The 18,577-nt window shown below is 41.2% G+C and overlaps 1 protein-coding gene and 1 long non-coding RNA gene across 12 annotated transcripts in view; one reads left to right on the forward strand and one right to left on the reverse strand.

Moving 5' to 3' along the window:
* SMARCA4 (SWI/SNF related BAF chromatin remodeling complex subunit ATPase 4) overlaps positions 1-18,577 on the forward strand; it is a 68,197-nt gene that overhangs the window by 13,160 nt on the left and 36,460 nt on the right. For all 11 annotated transcript variants that reach the window (XM_081177255.1, XM_081177252.1, XM_081177256.1 and 8 more), the window contains exons 2-12: positions 1,821-1,909; positions 3,950-4,199; positions 4,858-4,990; positions 5,511-5,903; positions 6,069-6,167; positions 8,326-8,584; positions 8,955-9,081; positions 11,858-12,031; positions 13,372-13,545; positions 13,684-13,851; positions 16,376-16,426. In XM_081177255.1, coding sequence (XP_081033381.1) covers positions 3,978-4,199; positions 4,858-4,990; positions 5,511-5,903; positions 6,069-6,167; positions 8,326-8,584; positions 8,955-9,081; positions 11,858-12,031; positions 13,372-13,545; positions 13,684-13,851; positions 16,376-16,426 — 1,800 coding nt within the window. In that variant the 5' untranslated portion in view covers positions 1,821-1,909; positions 3,950-3,977. The remainder of the gene's footprint in view (positions 1-1,820; positions 1,910-3,949; positions 4,200-4,857; positions 4,991-5,510; positions 5,904-6,068; positions 6,168-8,325; positions 8,585-8,954; positions 9,082-11,857; positions 12,032-13,371; positions 13,546-13,683; positions 13,852-16,375; positions 16,427-18,577) is intronic.
* On the reverse strand, positions 10,356-17,715 carry LOC308577235. Its single transcript, XR_014003530.1, has 5 exons — positions 17,411-17,715; positions 14,249-14,815; positions 13,747-13,807; positions 12,999-13,122; positions 10,356-10,548 (listed from the first exon to the last, which is right to left on the reverse strand). It is a non-coding gene; the product is annotated as an uncharacterized lncRNA (long non-coding RNA).

Genomic DNA, 18,577 nt, shown 5'->3' on the forward strand with positions numbered 1-18,577 from the left:
TGAAGAAGATCTGCGGAAGGGACATGGAAGAGACTTAAGGGCCTCGGACAGAAGATTACCAGGTTAATGAGCTAAATGGATGGGATAGAAAGGACTGACAAAACCCGGGACCAGGAGAAAGAGATGTTGGATGAAGATTGGAAGAAAGTTTTTAAAAATGTTATTAGGATTGTTTTATAAAATTGATGAATTTTAGAAAAATGTTGGAATGAAATTATTTGGCTTTAGCAGAAATGTTAAAAGAATTATGTAAGAATATGTTATGGTTATGAGAAATTGGTAAATAAGATCTAAGTTTTAAGTGTTTTTGATAGTAAGATAAGGTTAAAATAGATTAAGGTAATTTAATGACAGAATATTATGAAAAATGGAAAGGATTTGCTGTGATAATTAATAACTAGAATACCAAAAAGGGAGGTGTGAGGAGGTCGATGAAATAAGGCAATGACAGTTAAGGATTTGGGAATATTCGATTTGTTTTTAAATTTTTGTGGTTTATTTTTGTTTTTTGATTGTGATTGTGGTTGGGTTTTTTTGTTTTTCTTTTCTTCTTCTCTTTGTTTTTCTTGTAATTTGAAAATTCTTAATAAATATCATTTTTTTAAAAAAAATAACCTTTAACCATTCAGATGCTGCTGAACTGCAACATTATCCCTCACCATTGTCTATGCCAGGCATAGGGAGTTGTAGTCCCAAAACATCTGGAGGGCCAGGTTTGGCCATGCCTGGTCTATGCTGACTGTGGATGATGGGAGTTGTAGTCCAACAACATCTGGAGTACAACAGGTTAGCCACCCCTTACACACACAATCAGATGAGTGCTATTTATGAGAACCAGCATTGTTCCAGCATTTTAAGCATTCCATTTTATCTTATGTGTTTTCAGGGAGCCACATGCATAAAAAATACCCTTACCACCTCCCTTGTGTTAACTTGGTCTTTGGTAAAGGTAAAGGGACCCCTGACCATTAGGTCCAGTCGTGGCCGACTCTGGGGTTGCGGCGCTCATCTCGCTTTATTGGCCAAGGGAGCCGGCGTACAGCTTCCAGGTCATGTGGCCAGCATGAGTAAGCCGCTTCTGGCGAACCAGAGCAGCGCACGGAAACACCGTTTACCTTCCCACCGGAGCGGTACCTATTTATGTACTTGCACTTTGACATGCTTTCGAACTGCTAGGTTGGCAGGAGCAGGGACCGAGCAACGGGAGCTCACCCCGTTGCGGGGTTTCGAACTATCGACCTTCTGATCAGCAAGTCCTAGGCTCTGTGGTCTTTTGTATGTCTCCCTAAATGAGTACTGAAGATAATGAAGGGTTAGCTGGATTTAATGGGTGATATTGGATCCCTTAAGTAGGATTTTACTTGGGATTACCTTAATAAATGCTTTTCAGTTGCCGGCGCAGCAACAGCAACCCCGACAATAATATTAAATTATTATTTTCAGGTGCAGGCACATTAATATGCATTATTTATTTTATTTAAGACCTCTCTTCATCAGAGACCACAGGGTGATGTAAGAAATAATAATAACATTTACTAAATAAATAAATTAATGAAATTTATTAGAGTGCCTGTTTCAAAATATATCACAAATTGTGTTTGTGTTTTGGGGGGTGCTTTTCTTTTGTGCAAGTATTTAAATGTGTGATTTGCCTAGACTGGAATGCAGCAATTCTTAGTGTTTGGCACGATCCTAGAAAGGCTTACCTATATATAACATTTATATATCGGGTCGCTGTGTTGATTCTTTGGTGTCCTTGAAAAGCTAGGGTGTACATATTTTAAACAGAAAAGTAAGTGCAGTTGTGGTTTTTTCAACAGCATTGGAATAGATACTGACAATTCAAAGAAATTGCTCCTTGCCACGGTGGACAACTGCTATGAGTTAACAAACAACCTGAAGTTCACAGGTAGGTGAACTTAAAGGATAAAAAAAATCATGTATATTTCAGCTGTTTTTAAAAAATGAGAGACTTTGACAAAATACATTTCAGGGTTTTATTTTGGATAGATTTTGTGTTACTTATCAGCATTTCTGTAGTTAGGAATGGAAAAGAGGTTGTTAAAATAACAAAAGCTTCAAGTTGCTAACAGTTTTTAGATAGTGGAGAAAGCTAGGGTCCCCATGGTTAGGTTCATTGGGTTTTGTATGTACGTGTGTAAAACGAGGTATCAGTTTTAAATTAAAGCAATTTATGTTCATTCTAAATGAAGTTAACCACTTTCCCGCAAAATATGTCTTAAAGAGGCAGTGTTTTCTACAGGAATATGTTGTTAAGTAAGGATGCTTCTGGGCATAGCCTTAAGTTGAATTTCGCACAAATAAGATTTCTGGGTGTGAGAGAAAGTGGTAAAGAAGATCAGATGGAAAATATTCTGCTTCAGGTGACACACAGGCAGAGGGATACTACTAGAATCACAGTCCCAACAGTAGTCTGATGTCCAAACTCGTGATACAATGAGAGGCAAGGTGTGGGCAGTTCAAAATCCAAACACAGGGAATGTATGTATGTACATATGTACTTACTGCTGTAGCATAAACATATATTACAGTGGCTTTACAACAATAAAAAAACCATAAAGCAAGACAGTAAAGTTATAGAAAATTAACAACTACTGAAAAGCAAAAAGAAATTAAAAACAAACACCAACAGACCATTGTGGGGGACATACCTAGGCCTGGTGGAATGGAAAGGTTTTCAGTAAGCATTTAAAAGTTGGCACAAAGGGCCTCCACTGAATCTCTGTTGTCCACATGTTCCACTGGACGGGGCCAATGACACTAAAGACTCAGGTTCTCATTGTTTTCAAACAAGCCTCACCGATTTAGAGAACGACCAGAGACTCTCCTGCAGATGATCTCAGTGATTCAGCTGTAATGTAAGGGTTCAGGCAATCTTTGGACTGGGCTCTATCTAGGTCTTGCTGGAGAATGTGGCAGACTCCAGCTGTCTGTGTTTGTACAGACACTTCCTAACTCTCATCTAAAGTCCTGGAGGGCTTGGGACACAACAGCCATAGTAACCCTCTGTTGGTGTCTGTCTGGTAGATTTAATGACAAAAAGGAGGGACTGAGAAATGTTGGCTTATCCTGAGGTGACTGCCCTGCTTTCTAGTACTGGGTGATGAGAGAAAGAAGTGGATTCTAGTCAGGAACTGGTGTTATCCTTTGTTCTGATGTAACAATATCAATTGAATGGTATCAGATTGTATCTTTTTTAGGAAACAGAAGAAGCAAAAGCCAGCTGGTGTTTCGTACATTAATAACCTTAATAGTAGGATGCTGCTGTGTAGGCTTCGGGAAATTGGAAGAAAAAACTTGTGGCACCGAGTGGGCAGGGCTTGCCTTTAGCCAGTAGCTCCTAGGAATGGTATCAGCTGGTGAGCTGCGATTCAACTGGGGAGTGGCAGGGAGGCAAATGGGGTAAGAGGTACAGCTGGCTGAAAACGCTACTGACAAAGACTATGGGGAAGGCGAGGAGAGAAGGCCACACATCTTTACTCAGCCAGGGGGGTGGGGAGATGCAGATAACGCAGCTTCCTTCTGTGAAGAACATGGAAGGGCTGTCCATGAACTCGTGACAGGTAAGAGGCTTCTGAACAGACTATGCTGGGAGAAATGGAAGGGGGGCTTTGGAAGAAAATACACGAACACCAGGAAATAAATCCTGTTTATCTGCGTCACGTTAACCTGGTTGAAAGATTTCCTGTGAGCATAAAGGCCCTGATCCATGGGTGGGGTGGAAGTAAGTCCCAGTCATACTACATTATCCAAAGGTACTCCGGTTATTCTCTCTTTTTTTCCCCCTAAGCACAAATGGTGATGTTTCCAGAGCAGCACATAACTATGTCATGCTGTGAACCACTGATCATGTATTTTTCCTCTGACAATGAAACACAAATGGTTTGGGGGCTTTGTTTCTCACTAATAATGAATTATCTTGCCCTAGGATACTATCTTGAACGACATCGTTGAAAATGTCTACTCCTGATCCTCCAATGGGAGGAACGCCTCGTCCGGGGCCTTCTCCTGGGCCTGGACCTTCTCCTGGTGCTATGCTGGGCCCCAGCCCTGGACCGTCTCCAGGTTCTGCACATAGCATGATGGGCCCCAGCCCCGGGCCACCATCAGCAGGACACCCTATACCACCCCAAGGGCCCGGAGGTTATTCTCAGGACAACATGCATCAGATGCATAAGGTAATAAACCACAACATTGCTTTGCTTTTGTGTATATATGATATACTGCTGTGCTCTCCTGGTGTGGAAAATCAAGTGATCTTTGTCGCAATCTTCCTTCTTTCAACGTCCCCTCCCCAGTAAAATGCAGCACATCTCTTCTCAGTCTTATGTTTCAGCCTAAGAAATAGAGGCCTTCCCCTCGCAGGTCCATTCTTTAGAAATTTAATATTTTAGTTCTCTGGTTTTAGCCACATCCTGGGGCTTCAGGTGACTGTTTCTATGTGGTACTGAGACTTGCCTTTTTCCAGATTGTGTTAACCCACAATGTTTCAGGCAATTTTTCTGTTCTGAAAAGTGTTTCATTGCTATCTTGCTGTGTGAAATGTCCATACATCTTTTAAAATTAGGCCATCTTGTACATTTTTGAAAGAAGGTAGAAACTTAGCAGTGTTGGTGGGCATACTTATTACCTAAGTCACACACACTGCAAGAGCACCTTAACCGACAGGTGTTTAGAAACGGAACTTTAATGTTCAGTGAAATGTGTGTACTAGCAGTTCTCAATAAGCTGGTTTGCACATCCCATTGGTTTCATATCGTGCACACTTAGAAACTGTTCCAGTGAAACAGCTATTTAAATGGATTTTCGATATTTGTTTTTATATTGTTGTTGCAGCCAATGGATTCCATGCATGAGAAGGGAATATCTGAGGATCCTCGTTACAGCCAAATGAAGGGCATGGGAATGAGGGCTGGTGGGCACACAGGGATGGGACCTCCTCCTAGTCCAATGGATCAGCATTCTCAAGGTATTGCTTTCTTAAGATTAATGTGCATCAGATTGCAGATTAACTCTGTATTCTTGATATAAATTACAGAATCTGAGATTGTTTTTAAGCAAGAAAAAGAGTTTCAATTTTGGTGGTACTGGATAAGTTGCTGCTTTTACAACTGGGCAGATGTAGCAGGCAGTAACAGCACTGCTTTCTGTTACTGATCTGACTGAGAACCACCTCTGTAGACTTTCAGCATACATTTGAAGCATTTGTGCTCTTTATTCCTAGCAAATTTTGGCATTATTATGGTGTGCGTTTTTAAATAAAAACAGCTGTATATTATATTGTTGTATCCCACCTTGGAACCTTACGGTGAAGTGTGGGTAAGAAATATTTTGAATAAATATCTCGTTTTAAATGGCTAATTAAAAATTAAAATTGGATAAACGTAGTATCTGTAAAATGCAAAAGCATGTTTAAAATATAATTGTATTTAAAGCTTGATTACAGCAGATTGATCTCTCTCCCTCTGTCTGCGCACTCTTCTCTCTAGGTTACCCTTCTCCCCTTGGTGGTTCTGAACATGCATCGAGTCCAGTTCCAGCTAATGGTCCTTCTTCTGGCCCCCAGATACCCTCTGGTCCTGGAGGAGTCCCATTAGATGGTACTGACCCCCAAGCACTAGGGCAGCAGAATCGTGGCCCAACTCCTTTTAACCAGAATCAGCTGCATCAACTGAGGGCTCAGATAATGGCCTACAAGATGCTTGCCAGAGGCCAGCCTTTACCTGACCATCTTCACATGGCCGTGCAGGGGAAAAGGCCAATGCCTGGAATGCAGCAGCAAATGCCAACTCTACCTCCACCTTCTGTATCTGGAACAGGACCAGTGCAAGGACCAGGGCCTGCACCTGGACCAACACCTCCGAACTACAACAGACCTCATGGTACGTATAGGCTTAAGTGCATTATTCTGGGGAGATTGGCCACAGAGTAACCCACTTCTGCTAGAGCCACACCTCCTTCTCCCTCTCCCATTTAAGGAGTGATGCAAACGGTGGAGGAAGAAAAACCTTACTCTGTGTGTATGTGTCTGTCCAATGTATGCACAGGTATGGGAGGGCCTAACATGCCCCCTCCTGGACCCTCAGGAGTTCCCCCAGGAATGCCCGGGCAGCCCCCTGGTGGACCCCCAAAGCCCTGGCCTGAAGGTAAGACCTTTGTGAGGGCAGGATTAATTGAAGTTTAGCTTTTTTTAAAAAAGTTGTATAATTAAATACATTTTGCATGAACAGCAAAATCCTATAAAAACTTGAAGGATGCAACTGTACTTTTTGTTGAGTTTTGTTACATTAAACTAGGATGGCTACCCCTATATAATCCATGCCATATCTCATTGTTTCAGTGATACCAATCTGGCCATTTTTTTCGGAGTTGAAAGTGATAATTCTTAAGATATGTGTTCAAAATCAGTTTGAAAACTGCCACTGAATTACAGTTCTAATTTTTGTGCGTGAATTATTATTAAATTTATTTTTATGACATCTCTGATACCTCAACCCAGCTCCTCTTCTCCCCCTCCCCCTGATTGTTGTGGTGCCAGTGGTGACCCACTTTAGGACAAGCTGTTATGATCCACCTTTGGGTCCCACTCCAGTAGTTGAAGACAGGTGCTTTAAATAACTGCAAAGTGGGTTTCAAATCATGGGATTTAAAAACTTTAACTAGGATATCTTTTGACGATTGATTCTGCTATCCATGCATAAACTGAACACCTCCAAGCTAGTCTGCAGCACCATGAGGCTGAAAAAGATTACAGAACTCCTCAGCCATCTTGATGTTTCAAATCCAGAAATTCTATAACTTCCACCATTGGAAGGTACAAGTACCATTAGAAACTCCAGGTCACATTGGAACACATTGGAAAGTCAACTTCTGGGGATTACTGTATTAAATTTGAGGTAATTTGGCACTGATTTGTTAAAAAACAATAAATATTCATTGGCAAAAAAGGGGAACTTCTGCCTGACAAATTGAGTCATCTTCAAGTAGGATAAGATCAACTCCTGAAAACCGCAACATATTCAGACCACTTTATTTTTGTTCTGAATTTGTGTTTACTTTCCTCACTTAAAAAGGCCTCTGGGACTTGCCTCAGCAGGATCCAAACTCACTTTTGTAACATACAGTTTTGAGGAGGAAAATGGGCACTAGCTGTCTGAGGCCATCGGAACAAGGTGGTGGTTTGGGGGTATGTTTTGATGCTAGTAGGAGAAGCTACTGTGCAAACTGCTGAAGGTGTTATTAGTGTATCAGAGATTTCATGTAGCTGGTTTTGCCAGCTTCTAGTTAGATTCCTTTTCCCTTTATGTTCTGTATTTTTGGATCCAGTCCTCCCAGCCATAGAGCTCCTGCAATATTTAGGTTTTTCTCCCAAACCAGATAAGCAGATATTTTACTCTTTGGAATGGTTCTTATTGATGGCTCATTTTCTCTAGACAAGCACACCAAATAGAGTTAGAAAGTTGTAAACATTCCATGACATCACAGCAGCTTAATGGCTTGAATAAAATGGTGGTTGAATAGTAATAGTTGTCAAACAGTTTTCAGCTTATTATTATAGGCCAAATAGTGGAATAGGTGTTCGCATTTAGTGCTCCTTTAATTCATTATAGAGATCACTATAAGAGGGTGTGGTATTTTTTCAGGTCATTTCCTGGGTTGAGAGCCAGTCTCATGAGTAGATGGAATGGCAGGTGTATACAGTGGTGCCTCGCAAGACGAAAAGAATCCGTTCTGTGATTCTCTTCGTCTAGCGGTTTTTTCATCTTGCGAAGCAAGCCCATTGAAGGATTAGCGCTATTAGCGGCTTTTAGCGGCTTATCTGCTGATCAGATCAGCTGATAAGCGGCTTAGAAAAAGGGGGGAGGGGGAAAAACCTGCAGGAACTTGCAAGACATTGTCGTCTTGCGAAGCAAGCCCATAGGAAATTTGTTTTGTGAAGCACCTCCAAAACGGAAAACTCTTTCGTCTAGCGAGTTTTCCGTCTTGCGAGGCATTCGTCTTGCGGGGTACCACTGTACAGCGGAGGCCATAGCAAGCCACAGTGGGAAGTGGTTGACTTTCTCTTAGCTTACTGTATAAGAAGTCTGTGAGGATGAGCAGGGGAGCAGAACACCACTATCTTCTGTCTTGAGCTGCTTGCAGGAAGGTTGGGTTAAATTATAACAAAACAAAACTATTATTCAGCTGTTTAAATGTAGAAATTGGTCCTTTAACACTGCAGTCTTTATGCTCATATGTGCTTATATCAGGCTCTTACACGAGGGAGTCTTTAACAGCCTTCTTCCTACCAACGTTGTTCTATAGGACCAATGGCAAATGCTGCAGCCCCTACTAGCACACCTCAGAAACTGATTCCTCCTCAGCCAACAGGCCGTCCTTCACCAGCACCTCCGGCGGTACCTCCAGCAGCATCCCCTGTAATGCCTCCCCAAACTCAGTCACCGGGACAACCAGCCCAACCTGCCCCAATGGTGCAACTCCACCAGAAGCAAAACCGTATCACTCCAATCCAGAAACCAAGAGGACTTGACCCAGTTGAAATCCTTCAAGAGAGGGAGTACAGGTAAAAATGTAGCTACTACAACCTTAACTGTTTCACTGGTGCTTCTGGGCGACAGGTTGACTTTAATGAAGGCTGCATTCAGTGAAGTGGCTTTTTAGGGCCTGTTAGCACTATTCTAGTCTTGGTCTTCATTGTGCTCTCATGCTGGAACAGCAGGAGAATGTTATTAGCAAACCTGTGTTTGACCAAAGCCAAGTGTTACAGCTTTGTCCCTTTGCAGAGGGGTGGATTTAGGTTTATCTTGAACCTGTGTTGCCTTTCTCTTAGCTTCCTGACCCCTTGGTGGATAACTGCTGTAGCTGATATCTCTTGTTTAGACATGATAAAAGACCTAAACAAATGCATTGTTTGTCTTAATCTACTGTGTCAGACTGCAGGCTCGCATTGCTCACAGGATACAAGAACTTGAAAACCTTCCTGGGTCACTGGCTGGTGACTTGCGAACCAAAGCTACCATTGAACTTAAAGCACTACGGTTGCTTAACTTCCAGAGACAGGTAGGCTGAGTTCCATAGCTGGAACTCCTGTTGCTCAAGACTATTTTGGAAATCGGAATCACATATTTTACTCAAGGGTTTTGTCACTTAATGAAACGTACAAGAGGCAGCATTTCAGATTGAGTAGCTTCATTTCAATAAAATCAGAAGCTTAAAATGTGACAACCATCTCCTGGTCTTCCAGGGTCTGTTACTTTCTTTTCTGGTAATTTTTTTGTTTAGATACGGGCATGGTTTCATAATAGAGGACCAAATCAATTGTCAGGTGTGCCAGTGCTGTTTTGTATTCATAGAAACGTATCTTGAAAGCAAGAGGTGCTAACTTGTGCCAATACTACCTTGGTGTAGTCTTTTAACACCTGGCCTACCTGTTTTGCTTGAAGTGCCAGAATTTGTTTGTGCCTTAGGCAAATATGTCTCTGTGTTTATGAACTGGAATAATTTTCTATTTATGTCTGCCTCATATTTATATACAGTGGTGCCCCGCAAGACGAAATTAATTCGTTCCACAATTTTTGTCGCCTAGCGAATTTTTCGTCTTGCGAATCACGAAATCCCATAGGAATGCATTGAAAATCAATTAATGCGTTCCTATGGTCAAAAAAAGTCCAAACAAAGCCAAATTTGGTACAACAACAGTTTATTAACTGCTCTTTAAAGTCACACATACTGTAAAGAGCAGTTCAAAAATTGAAGGGAAAATAAATTAACTTTATAAACAAAACATGTCTTTGTTTTAGACAAAGGAAACAAAGCCGCGAGACGTTTTCGTCTTGCGAAGCAAGCCCATAGGGAAATTTCGTCTTGCGAGGCAAATCGAAAACGGAAAAACCTTTCGTCTAGCGAGTTTTTTGTCTTGCGAGGCATTCGTCTTGCGAGGTACCACTGTATCATAAGATAGTTAAAAGAGGTGGCAATTCCGTAGCTTACCTTTTGAAGAGAAAATGACCAGATAGCCATACCAATGTAGATAAGTCCTTCAAAATGCACTTACTGTTCTTTTCCTCTTATTTTCCTTTCTTCCATTTCTTTGCTGATTCTTTGTCTCCCATTTTATCCATGCTCCTCTTCTTTCCCTTTCTGTTCTCCTTCCAGCATTTCCTTCTCTTTCTACGCAGTTATCCACCTTATTATGTCTTCCTTCTCCACTCTGCTTCCCCCACAAATTATTGTTTGGTCTTCTGCATATTTTATTGAATCCATGTGCATCTCCCCCATGCCATTCTTCTTTTCTCCAGTGCTCCCACTCAATAATTTTCCACCCAGCCCAGCCATTTTTTAAATTTACATTTAGCTTTATTATTATTAACCTTTTTTTCTCCAAAAGCCTTTCCTAGACTAGGCCTCACTTTGAATCAAGGTGTTTCAGAGACCTTGGATTTTCCTCTTCACCTATCCTTCCTCTGTTGTGTTTGGCAACTCCTCTTCCTGAAGGGCATTTTGGGGGTGGTTGTGCTCATCTAAGTACTGTTTAAAAAAAAAAAAGGAGGAGCAGGTGGAGTTACTTGAATAACAAAATAGAAATAATAAGCAATATCATCATCATTTTATTTGTATGCCGCCTTTCCATAGTTGAAACTATGCTCAAGTCGGCTTACAACATGACAAGATTTACATAATTACAAACAGAAGTCATAAACAATAAATAAAATGCATCAAAAGTACACAACCTAATGGACACAATTTCCACATGAATAATAAGTTCTAAAACTAAAGATACAACTTCCAACTGGAAGATTGTAATTGAAAATGAATAAATTATTTAATAAAACTAAAGATAAAACAATATCAGTAACAGTAACAGCTCTCTCAACCCCCCAGAATCAATACTCCAGCCCAAGAATCTGTTCAACAGCCTCAACTTTTGTAGCTGGAGTCAGTCAGCACTCCACTCTCCCAGGCCAGATGGGAAAGGGCCAGTAAGGCAGGGTGCAGGTCTTCTAGGGCTGACAGCCAAGATGGTCTCATTTAAAACAACACAGATAAAAATTTAAAACAATTTAAAAGAGGAGCCCTCGGTGCTAAGCAGCAGCTGCAGTCCTTGTGAAACCTGTCAAGCCCCGCCCCAAGCCAGGTGGAGAGAAGCAAGGGCAGGGCCCTTTAGGCCCTCAGCAGGCAGTCCTATCAATCATTTGAGGTGGCTATCCATGTATATATGCTTTGTTGTCCTGCCTTGCTTGGAATTCTAGTGGTTGGGGCTCTGAGGTTCAAAGGAACCTCAGATGTGGATACGTCTCATGCCTTTCAGCAGGGTCATGTGTGCATCTTCCCTGTTTAAATAGACTGATAAATGAAGGATCCCTTAAAACAGTGATGGCCAGACTTGGAACTACAACTCCCATCATCCCTAGCTAACAGGACCAGTGGTCAGGGATGATGGGAATTGTAGTCCCAAAACAGCCGGAGGGCCAAGTTTGGCCGTCGCTGCCCTAAAACATATTGGAGAATAGGCCCCTTCCTATTCATTTTCCTTACCTTGCCCATCCCTTTAAGGTATGTGTTTGTATATATGAGATCTAAACCATTCTGGGGCTTTGAGACCATTTCTATAAATACCATGTTGTATAGTTTCTCCTTAAGTTTAGCACTTCCATTCACTCAGTTTAACACTAACACAATTAATGCTTTGCTTTTTCTTTTGAAAAACCACTAAAAAAGACAATTGCAAAAATATCTTCTTGTAATGTGCAGTTTTGGATATGACTTGGCAGGTACATGCCTTCCTTTCTCAACTTTCAGATCAGAATTGACTCTTTTAAAAATTGTTGTTTCAAAGCTGCGTCAAGAAGTGGTGGTATGCATGAGAAGAGATACTGCTCTGGAAACAGCACTGAACGCCAAGGCATACAAACGTAGCAAACGGCAGTCCCTGCGGGAAGCTCGCATCACTGAGAAGCTGGAGAAACAGCAGAAGATTGAACAAGAACGAAAACGCCGGCAAAAACATCAGGCATGCAATTCTTCTGTTTTTGTGTGAGATGGTGGTGTGGAGAGGAGGGTGGCAAAAAGAGCAGTGCCGTTGAATATTTATTATACTACTAATGTTTCCATTTTATTTTTCTACATGAAGTTACTGCATTTTTGTAGGTAACAAATATGCAGCAAACAAAGTAACCCCATCAATTTCTTGAATGAGGAGAAGGGAAAATTAGGTGGTGGGGTTGAAATCACTCCTAAATGTTAAGAAGGCTAAAGGGTTAAGAGAAGAGGGTTAAAAGAAGAGATAAAGGGAAGTAAAATGTATGGCAACAATGGAGGTGAAGAACTAGGTGCATCACTGGTCAAAGAGCTATTAAAAATATGGAGTTAACCATCTTTGGTATCCATCGCTGTAGGTCTGATTTCTTTAGCATAAAAAGTTAGCCTATCGCTGGCCTGTTTATCCAGAGAGGGAGGCAGATGAGATTTCTAACGTTCTCTACAATAAACTTCTTAGCTACTAAAATGGTTCCTGTATTTTCAGATTATCATGTATTGGAACTGCCTAAACATAAGACTATGATTAAAATCTTAAATAAGAGTACACTGCACTGTTTTGCTTAGGACTGTTGAGTAGCATTCCCACTACAATCCTGTGAGCTAGGTTACAGCAGGCATAGGCAAACTCCAGCCCTCCAGGTGTTTGGGACTACAATTTCCATCATCCCTCGCTAACAGGACCAGTGGTCAGGGATGATGAGAATTGTCATCCCAAAACATCTGGAGGGCCAAGTCAGGGATGATGACAGTGGAGTAGAGATTTGAACCCAGGTCTTCATAGTCCAATCCCAAACCTCTTTCCACTGCATCTCACTAACTATAGGATAGGGTCATGTTCACTCCTTGTTCACCTTTGGCCACTCTCTGTATCTGAGGAGGAGATGTTTTTGATTCACTGAGTATCCTTTGGCTTACCATTCTCACACGACTGAGCCTACCTCACAAACAATTTTGGTGTTCCCATCAGGAGTTTATGGGCAGCTTGGTGTACATTGGGCTTCCCTGGAGGTTGCCTCAACCTGAGCACTCTGTTTGTCTGCTTCTGGCTTTGTGGAGATAAGACTAAAGGAAATTACAAACAGAAATTGAGATTTTGGCTGGAGGAAGGAAACCTAAATTATTGGTAGCAGTAACATCCTGCATAACATTTGCAACAGCTAAGAATGACTGGGCTTAATATGCAATTGAATACACTTGTAATGGGCATTTTGTGATTGCTGATATCACAGTTGTAGATTGCCAACAGTCTTCAGAGGCTCTGTCACAGGTGTATAAATTCTTTAATCCCTTTCGTATTACATTTCCTTTTAGGAGTACCTCAATAGCATTCTTCAGCATGCCAAGGATTTTAAAGAATACCACCGATCTGTCACAGGGAAGATTCAAAAACTTACAAAGGCTGTGGCCACTTACCATGCCAATACTGAGCGTGAGCAAAAGAAGGAGAATGAGAGAATTGAGAAGGAGAGAATGCGCAGGTTGATGGTAAGGTTTGTTTCAAGATTGGAAACTAGAAATGTTTCAGGCATAAACTTTACCCAGCTGAGCTTGCAGTAGATTGCAGTTTGGTACACTTTGTTTTAAATTACTGTTGTTCCTAATTCAAAGTATTTTTTTTTAAAGGCTGAAGATGAAGAAGGGTACCGTAAGCTAATTGATCAAAAGAAAGATAAGCGCTTAGCCTACCTGCTTCAGCAAACGGATGAATATGTGGCCAACCTCACAGAGCTGGTGAGACAGCACAAGGCTGCCCAAGTTGCAAAGGAGAAAAAGAAGAAGAAGAAAAAGAAGGTAAGCTGGAGTTCATTAACTTGCTGTGATCAATAATGCTGATGAAATGCAAACTTCGTATAAGCATTTGGGTTGGAAGATGCTTTTCATTTCCTTTCAGGCCTTTGGTTGTGTGCTTCTGAACAGGGTCCAATTCTCTAGTTATTTTATTTTTTGGCATAAACAACATAGCATTGGTATCATAGCAGATCAGAATAGATCACACAATATCCATAAATAAAACACACACAAAGCAATTGTTGTTAAACAGATTACCATTTCAACATTTTATGTTAAAACCAGTCCTTTAATATGACTAAAGCATCTAACTGTTTTGTCATAACCTGTTAGATTTCTCACGTCATCTTTTGAAGCTGCTTAGAAGGTCCAGAATATGCAAAACATACCAGCTGTTCACATTTTGTTGTGGAACACATTGACATAGCCATTTCTGGACATCTAAGGAAATACCTTGCTCCAAATCCCTTTCCCATAGCAAGCAGCCGGTTTGTGGTCCCTTCTCAAAAACTTCTTCCTTTAAGGAACATAGATGTTTCTGTGTCTGAGTGCAATTAATTAAATCAAATTGATTTCCTTTAAAGCTTCCAATTTTCTATATGTTGCCTTGGAACATGTTTCTGCTGTATGTGTACTAGATCTTTAAAATTTTGTAATGTGGGTCTTGGTAATGCAATAAGCAAGTTATATACCCATTCTCAATTGAGCATGGGAGGTATCCAAGTGGATTACAATCTCCCCTATTGATTGGAAGGCAAGAATCACATGAACAGCTTTTTCCTGGAGACTTCTCCTGGTCCTTCAGTTCATTTTATGCTTTTGCTTGGAACAGATCGTACTTGCTACTCCTGCGTTTTATTCCTGAGCCCCAGGCCTGTTTTTTCTCCTCCATTCTGTTAGTCCCTTGTTTGTTTTCTCCTGGTCCCAGTCTCCTCTTCTTCAGCATTCTTTTTTTAATTTTTTTTGTCTGAAAGCAAAGGAGGAAGAAACACTTTCTTATAATTCTACATTGGTTTGTTGCCTATATTGTTATTACCTGTTTTTTACTCCCTCTCCTCCCATACTCCTACAGGAAAAGGGATGATAGTCTCCAAAACTATGCTCAGCATTACATCATGACAGCATTATGTCAGGGTGGTCAAGTATTCGTGGACTGCCTCAATATAGGAGGCAAGTTCCATCCTCCTCTCCTGTCAGTGTGCATGTCCTCAGGGAGCTGGTAGTGTTCCTTGCTTGACCCCAGTTGTTGATGATGTAGCCACAGCCAGGAATGAGATCCTCATAGTGCTGCACCTACTTTACAAAGGATCACTGTGGCTCTTCAGTACAAAACCATCCAGGATTCTTACTGTACTCGCTGCAGACATGCTCTCCAGCCAGCACCATTATCACCCACAAATGTTAGCCCTGCAGTGTCAAATGTGGGCCTCCAGAGGGCACATGATGACTTTGATTATACCAGGCACCCCCAAACTCAGCCCTCCAGATGTTTTGGGACGACAACTCCCATCATCCCTAGATAACAGGACCAGTGGTCAGGGATGATGGGAATTGTCATCCCAAAACATCTAGAGGGCCGAATTTGGGGATGCCTGGATTATACGGAGGAGATTGATTCAGAAGGAGAAGGCATTTTAAATGCACTAGCAGTGATTGAAACTTCAGTTCTCAGAGGGGATCAAACTGAATGGTTAAGTCAATGTCTACTGTTAACTTGACGATTATTAAGCCAGTCCTCTTGTTTTCACCATGACCTACAGATCATTTTGAACCACCTGAAGGATCATGGGTTTCTCATGAGTCAAGACAAAAGTCATTCCACTTGCAGAATTCAGCATAAGTGAGCAATGATAGATACTGCACAAGGCACATCCCCACTCTTCCTACTGAGAAGTTCTGCTTCACCATGGCATCTATGGCCTCCAGCAGGACAGCAGAAATAATAGTTCTTGCCCAAGCTTTGGAACACATATTGCCATGGGAAAGTTTCTATTCTAGGCCACATCAGTGGACACTTCTTTCATATCAAGATGCCACTGTACACGCATTGCCTCTGGAAATTTATTTTTTCCAGAGCAGTCTGTGCTGGTGGACAAGATCAAGCAACTTCTCCAGGGGAGTCCTGATCAAAGACTTACTGTACATGAATAAATGCCAGTTTCTTAGGATAGGGAACCCACTGTAGGGGCACATGGGATATATCAGAAGCATCCCACAGCTTCAGCTGAAGGACCAGCAACTTCAGTTCCTCTTCTCCTTGTAATCTTTTCATTCTAGCTGGTCACTGCACTCTGTAACTAAGAGAAATGCTGCTTGAGGTTCGTTGCTGTTTTTACCTCCGTCACAAACCCTTTTCTTTTCGTGTCTTGGATTGTAAGGCTGAAGGCAATAAATGTTTTATCGCTGACATCTAGGAGCCTTTTTTTTGCTGAAGAGTGGGATAAAAGTGCCTTAAGTAAATAAAGTGTTTAAAAATGCAATTTCCTATTCTGTTAACAAAGGATTAATGTTCTTCCTTTATTTCCAGAAGGCTGAAACTGCAGAAGGACAGACACCGGCAATTGGACCAGATGGTGAAGTAAGATCCAATAACAACAACAATAATCATAATAATATTCTCCTTATTCATGACTTTTCTAGCCACAGTTTAGTGTGCTGATCTGTAGCCATTGGTCATAACACTCTAAAGTGTTATGGAACAGTCATCAGATAGTGTTCCGTTTCATTCCTTCCCTATGTCCCAATTCCTTATAATAGCTAAATGGATATTCCATGTTCAGAGACAGTTACCAAGAAGGACACAACAGCCCAGGGACTGAGTGCTTTGGCCTTCATGCCCTGCTTAACATGCTGCAGGACTAGAAAAGACCAATGGGGTGACCTGACAGAAGCAGTCCTTGTGTTCCCAGTGTGCTCTCACTACTTGTGCATCTAGTCTGACCATCAAGAGCAGCACTGTATTTATATCCTTGAAGGATTTCGGGGAGTTTTGTACTTTATAATCCCAAGCAAATGTTAAGGACGTTCCATTAAAAAGGCATTGTTCCCTTCCACTTAACCCAAGCCAGAGCCACCATGTTCTTAGACCTAAACAGAAGAATCGTATAGAATACTTTACCAGAGCCCTGTCCAGCCATCAAGGCATGAAAATGACAGTTTCAAAAATGGAGAGCAACTGCCTATGTTGCTTTTGTGCTGGCAATAACCTCTTCTCATCCTGTAAGTTCTGTTGCATGCCTTTTCAATGTTTGGTCCTTTCCTTACGTTCTTTTATGTGTTTTGCTTCCCACTGAAAAGCTCACCTGATTTTGTGGAGCAGATTCCTTGGTGGTGGTAGCAGGTTCCACCTGAGGCTCAGGATCCGTGTCCTGAACCTTGGTCTGTTTTGGATGGTCTGGGCAAAGCGGAAGGCATGGAAACCCAGCACTTGAGCCACAGGCTTAGATTAAGGTTTTTGACTATGTGGAAATGAATTTTGGAGGATAGCCAGCATCAACATTCCCAGGAGAAAATGGAAAGAAATGTTAAAAACAAGTTTCTGATTGCTTCTTGAAAATCAAACCTTACCTGGTAGGCCAGAGGCTGTACTAACTTGCCACAGTCAACCCAGCTGATGGTTCTTTACAAACTTGTCAAGCTGCCCAACATTTTTGGTAGTTTTCCCTCAGACTAGCATTTATATACCATTAATACAAAGAAAAGACAGTAGTTATATCATTAGAGCCTCAGGTCTCTTACGTGATCAAGGACTTTGCCTGTATAGTAAAGGAATAACCCTTCCTGTAAGGTCCTAGCTAAATTAAACTGATAAGCCATTTAATTTATATCCGTGCAAGTAACAAAAGGCAACTAGCTCTAATTCTAAAAACAACTAAATCTAAATATATATATATAGAAAATATTTAGGAATAAGAAAATGAAAAACTCAAGAAAACGATGTAATAACTTCTTCCACCTCCAACAGTCAGTTAGAAATGAGTATATTCAAACAGCTGTTGTGATGACCTCATTTACCAACCAGCATTGTTGTCTAAGCATGACTTCATAGAGGAAAGAGAGAAGAATGGTGATCGGCTGACTAGATGTTCCTGCTTTTCAGGGCTTTCCACAAGCTTTATATGATCATATTTCAATATCTGCTTCTTAGGAGGGTCAGCAGAATCATTAGCCTGAAGAAGTTAGGGTTGCCTGCTGCCCATATTAAAAAAACCTCGACTAGCATGTTTTTGTGCTTTTCAACAAAGATTGTTCTTCAGAAATCTGCCAGTGAAGCTTAATATGAACATAGCTGTTTCACTGCGGTTAAAGGCAATTTGAGCACCAGCTCTCCGAGAGGTTCAAAGAAGAAACTACAAAACTGCTTTTGAACAATTGAGCAGAAAATAAATGAGCTGCTTAAGCAGAAAGATGAACTAATGAAAAAGCTTGAAAACTTGTTGTTGAAAATTAAACAGGAAACACACAAGTGCTGCCTCACGCAAAATGACCTCAAGAGTATTGTCAGTGTGTTGAAAGTGATGGAGAAACAGTTAAAAAAGGAGACTCGCCACCATGTTGAAATACAGCTAAGTTTGAAAAATGAGCTCTGCAAGGAACATGAAGGTTTTGGAAAAGATCATGAAAGGGTTGGAGATGAAAGAAATGGTACCTAGGCTTCAACGAGAAGCTGTGGAAAAAGAAGAGCAGAAGAATCAACTTAAAAGAAGCCAAAGAATAAATTGCATGTATA

Source organism: Podarcis bocagei (genome assembly GCF_964188305.1).
Source record: "Podarcis bocagei genome assembly, chromosome: 17".
Classification (NCBI taxonomy): Eukaryota; Metazoa; Chordata; class Lepidosauria; order Squamata; family Lacertidae; genus Podarcis; species Podarcis bocagei.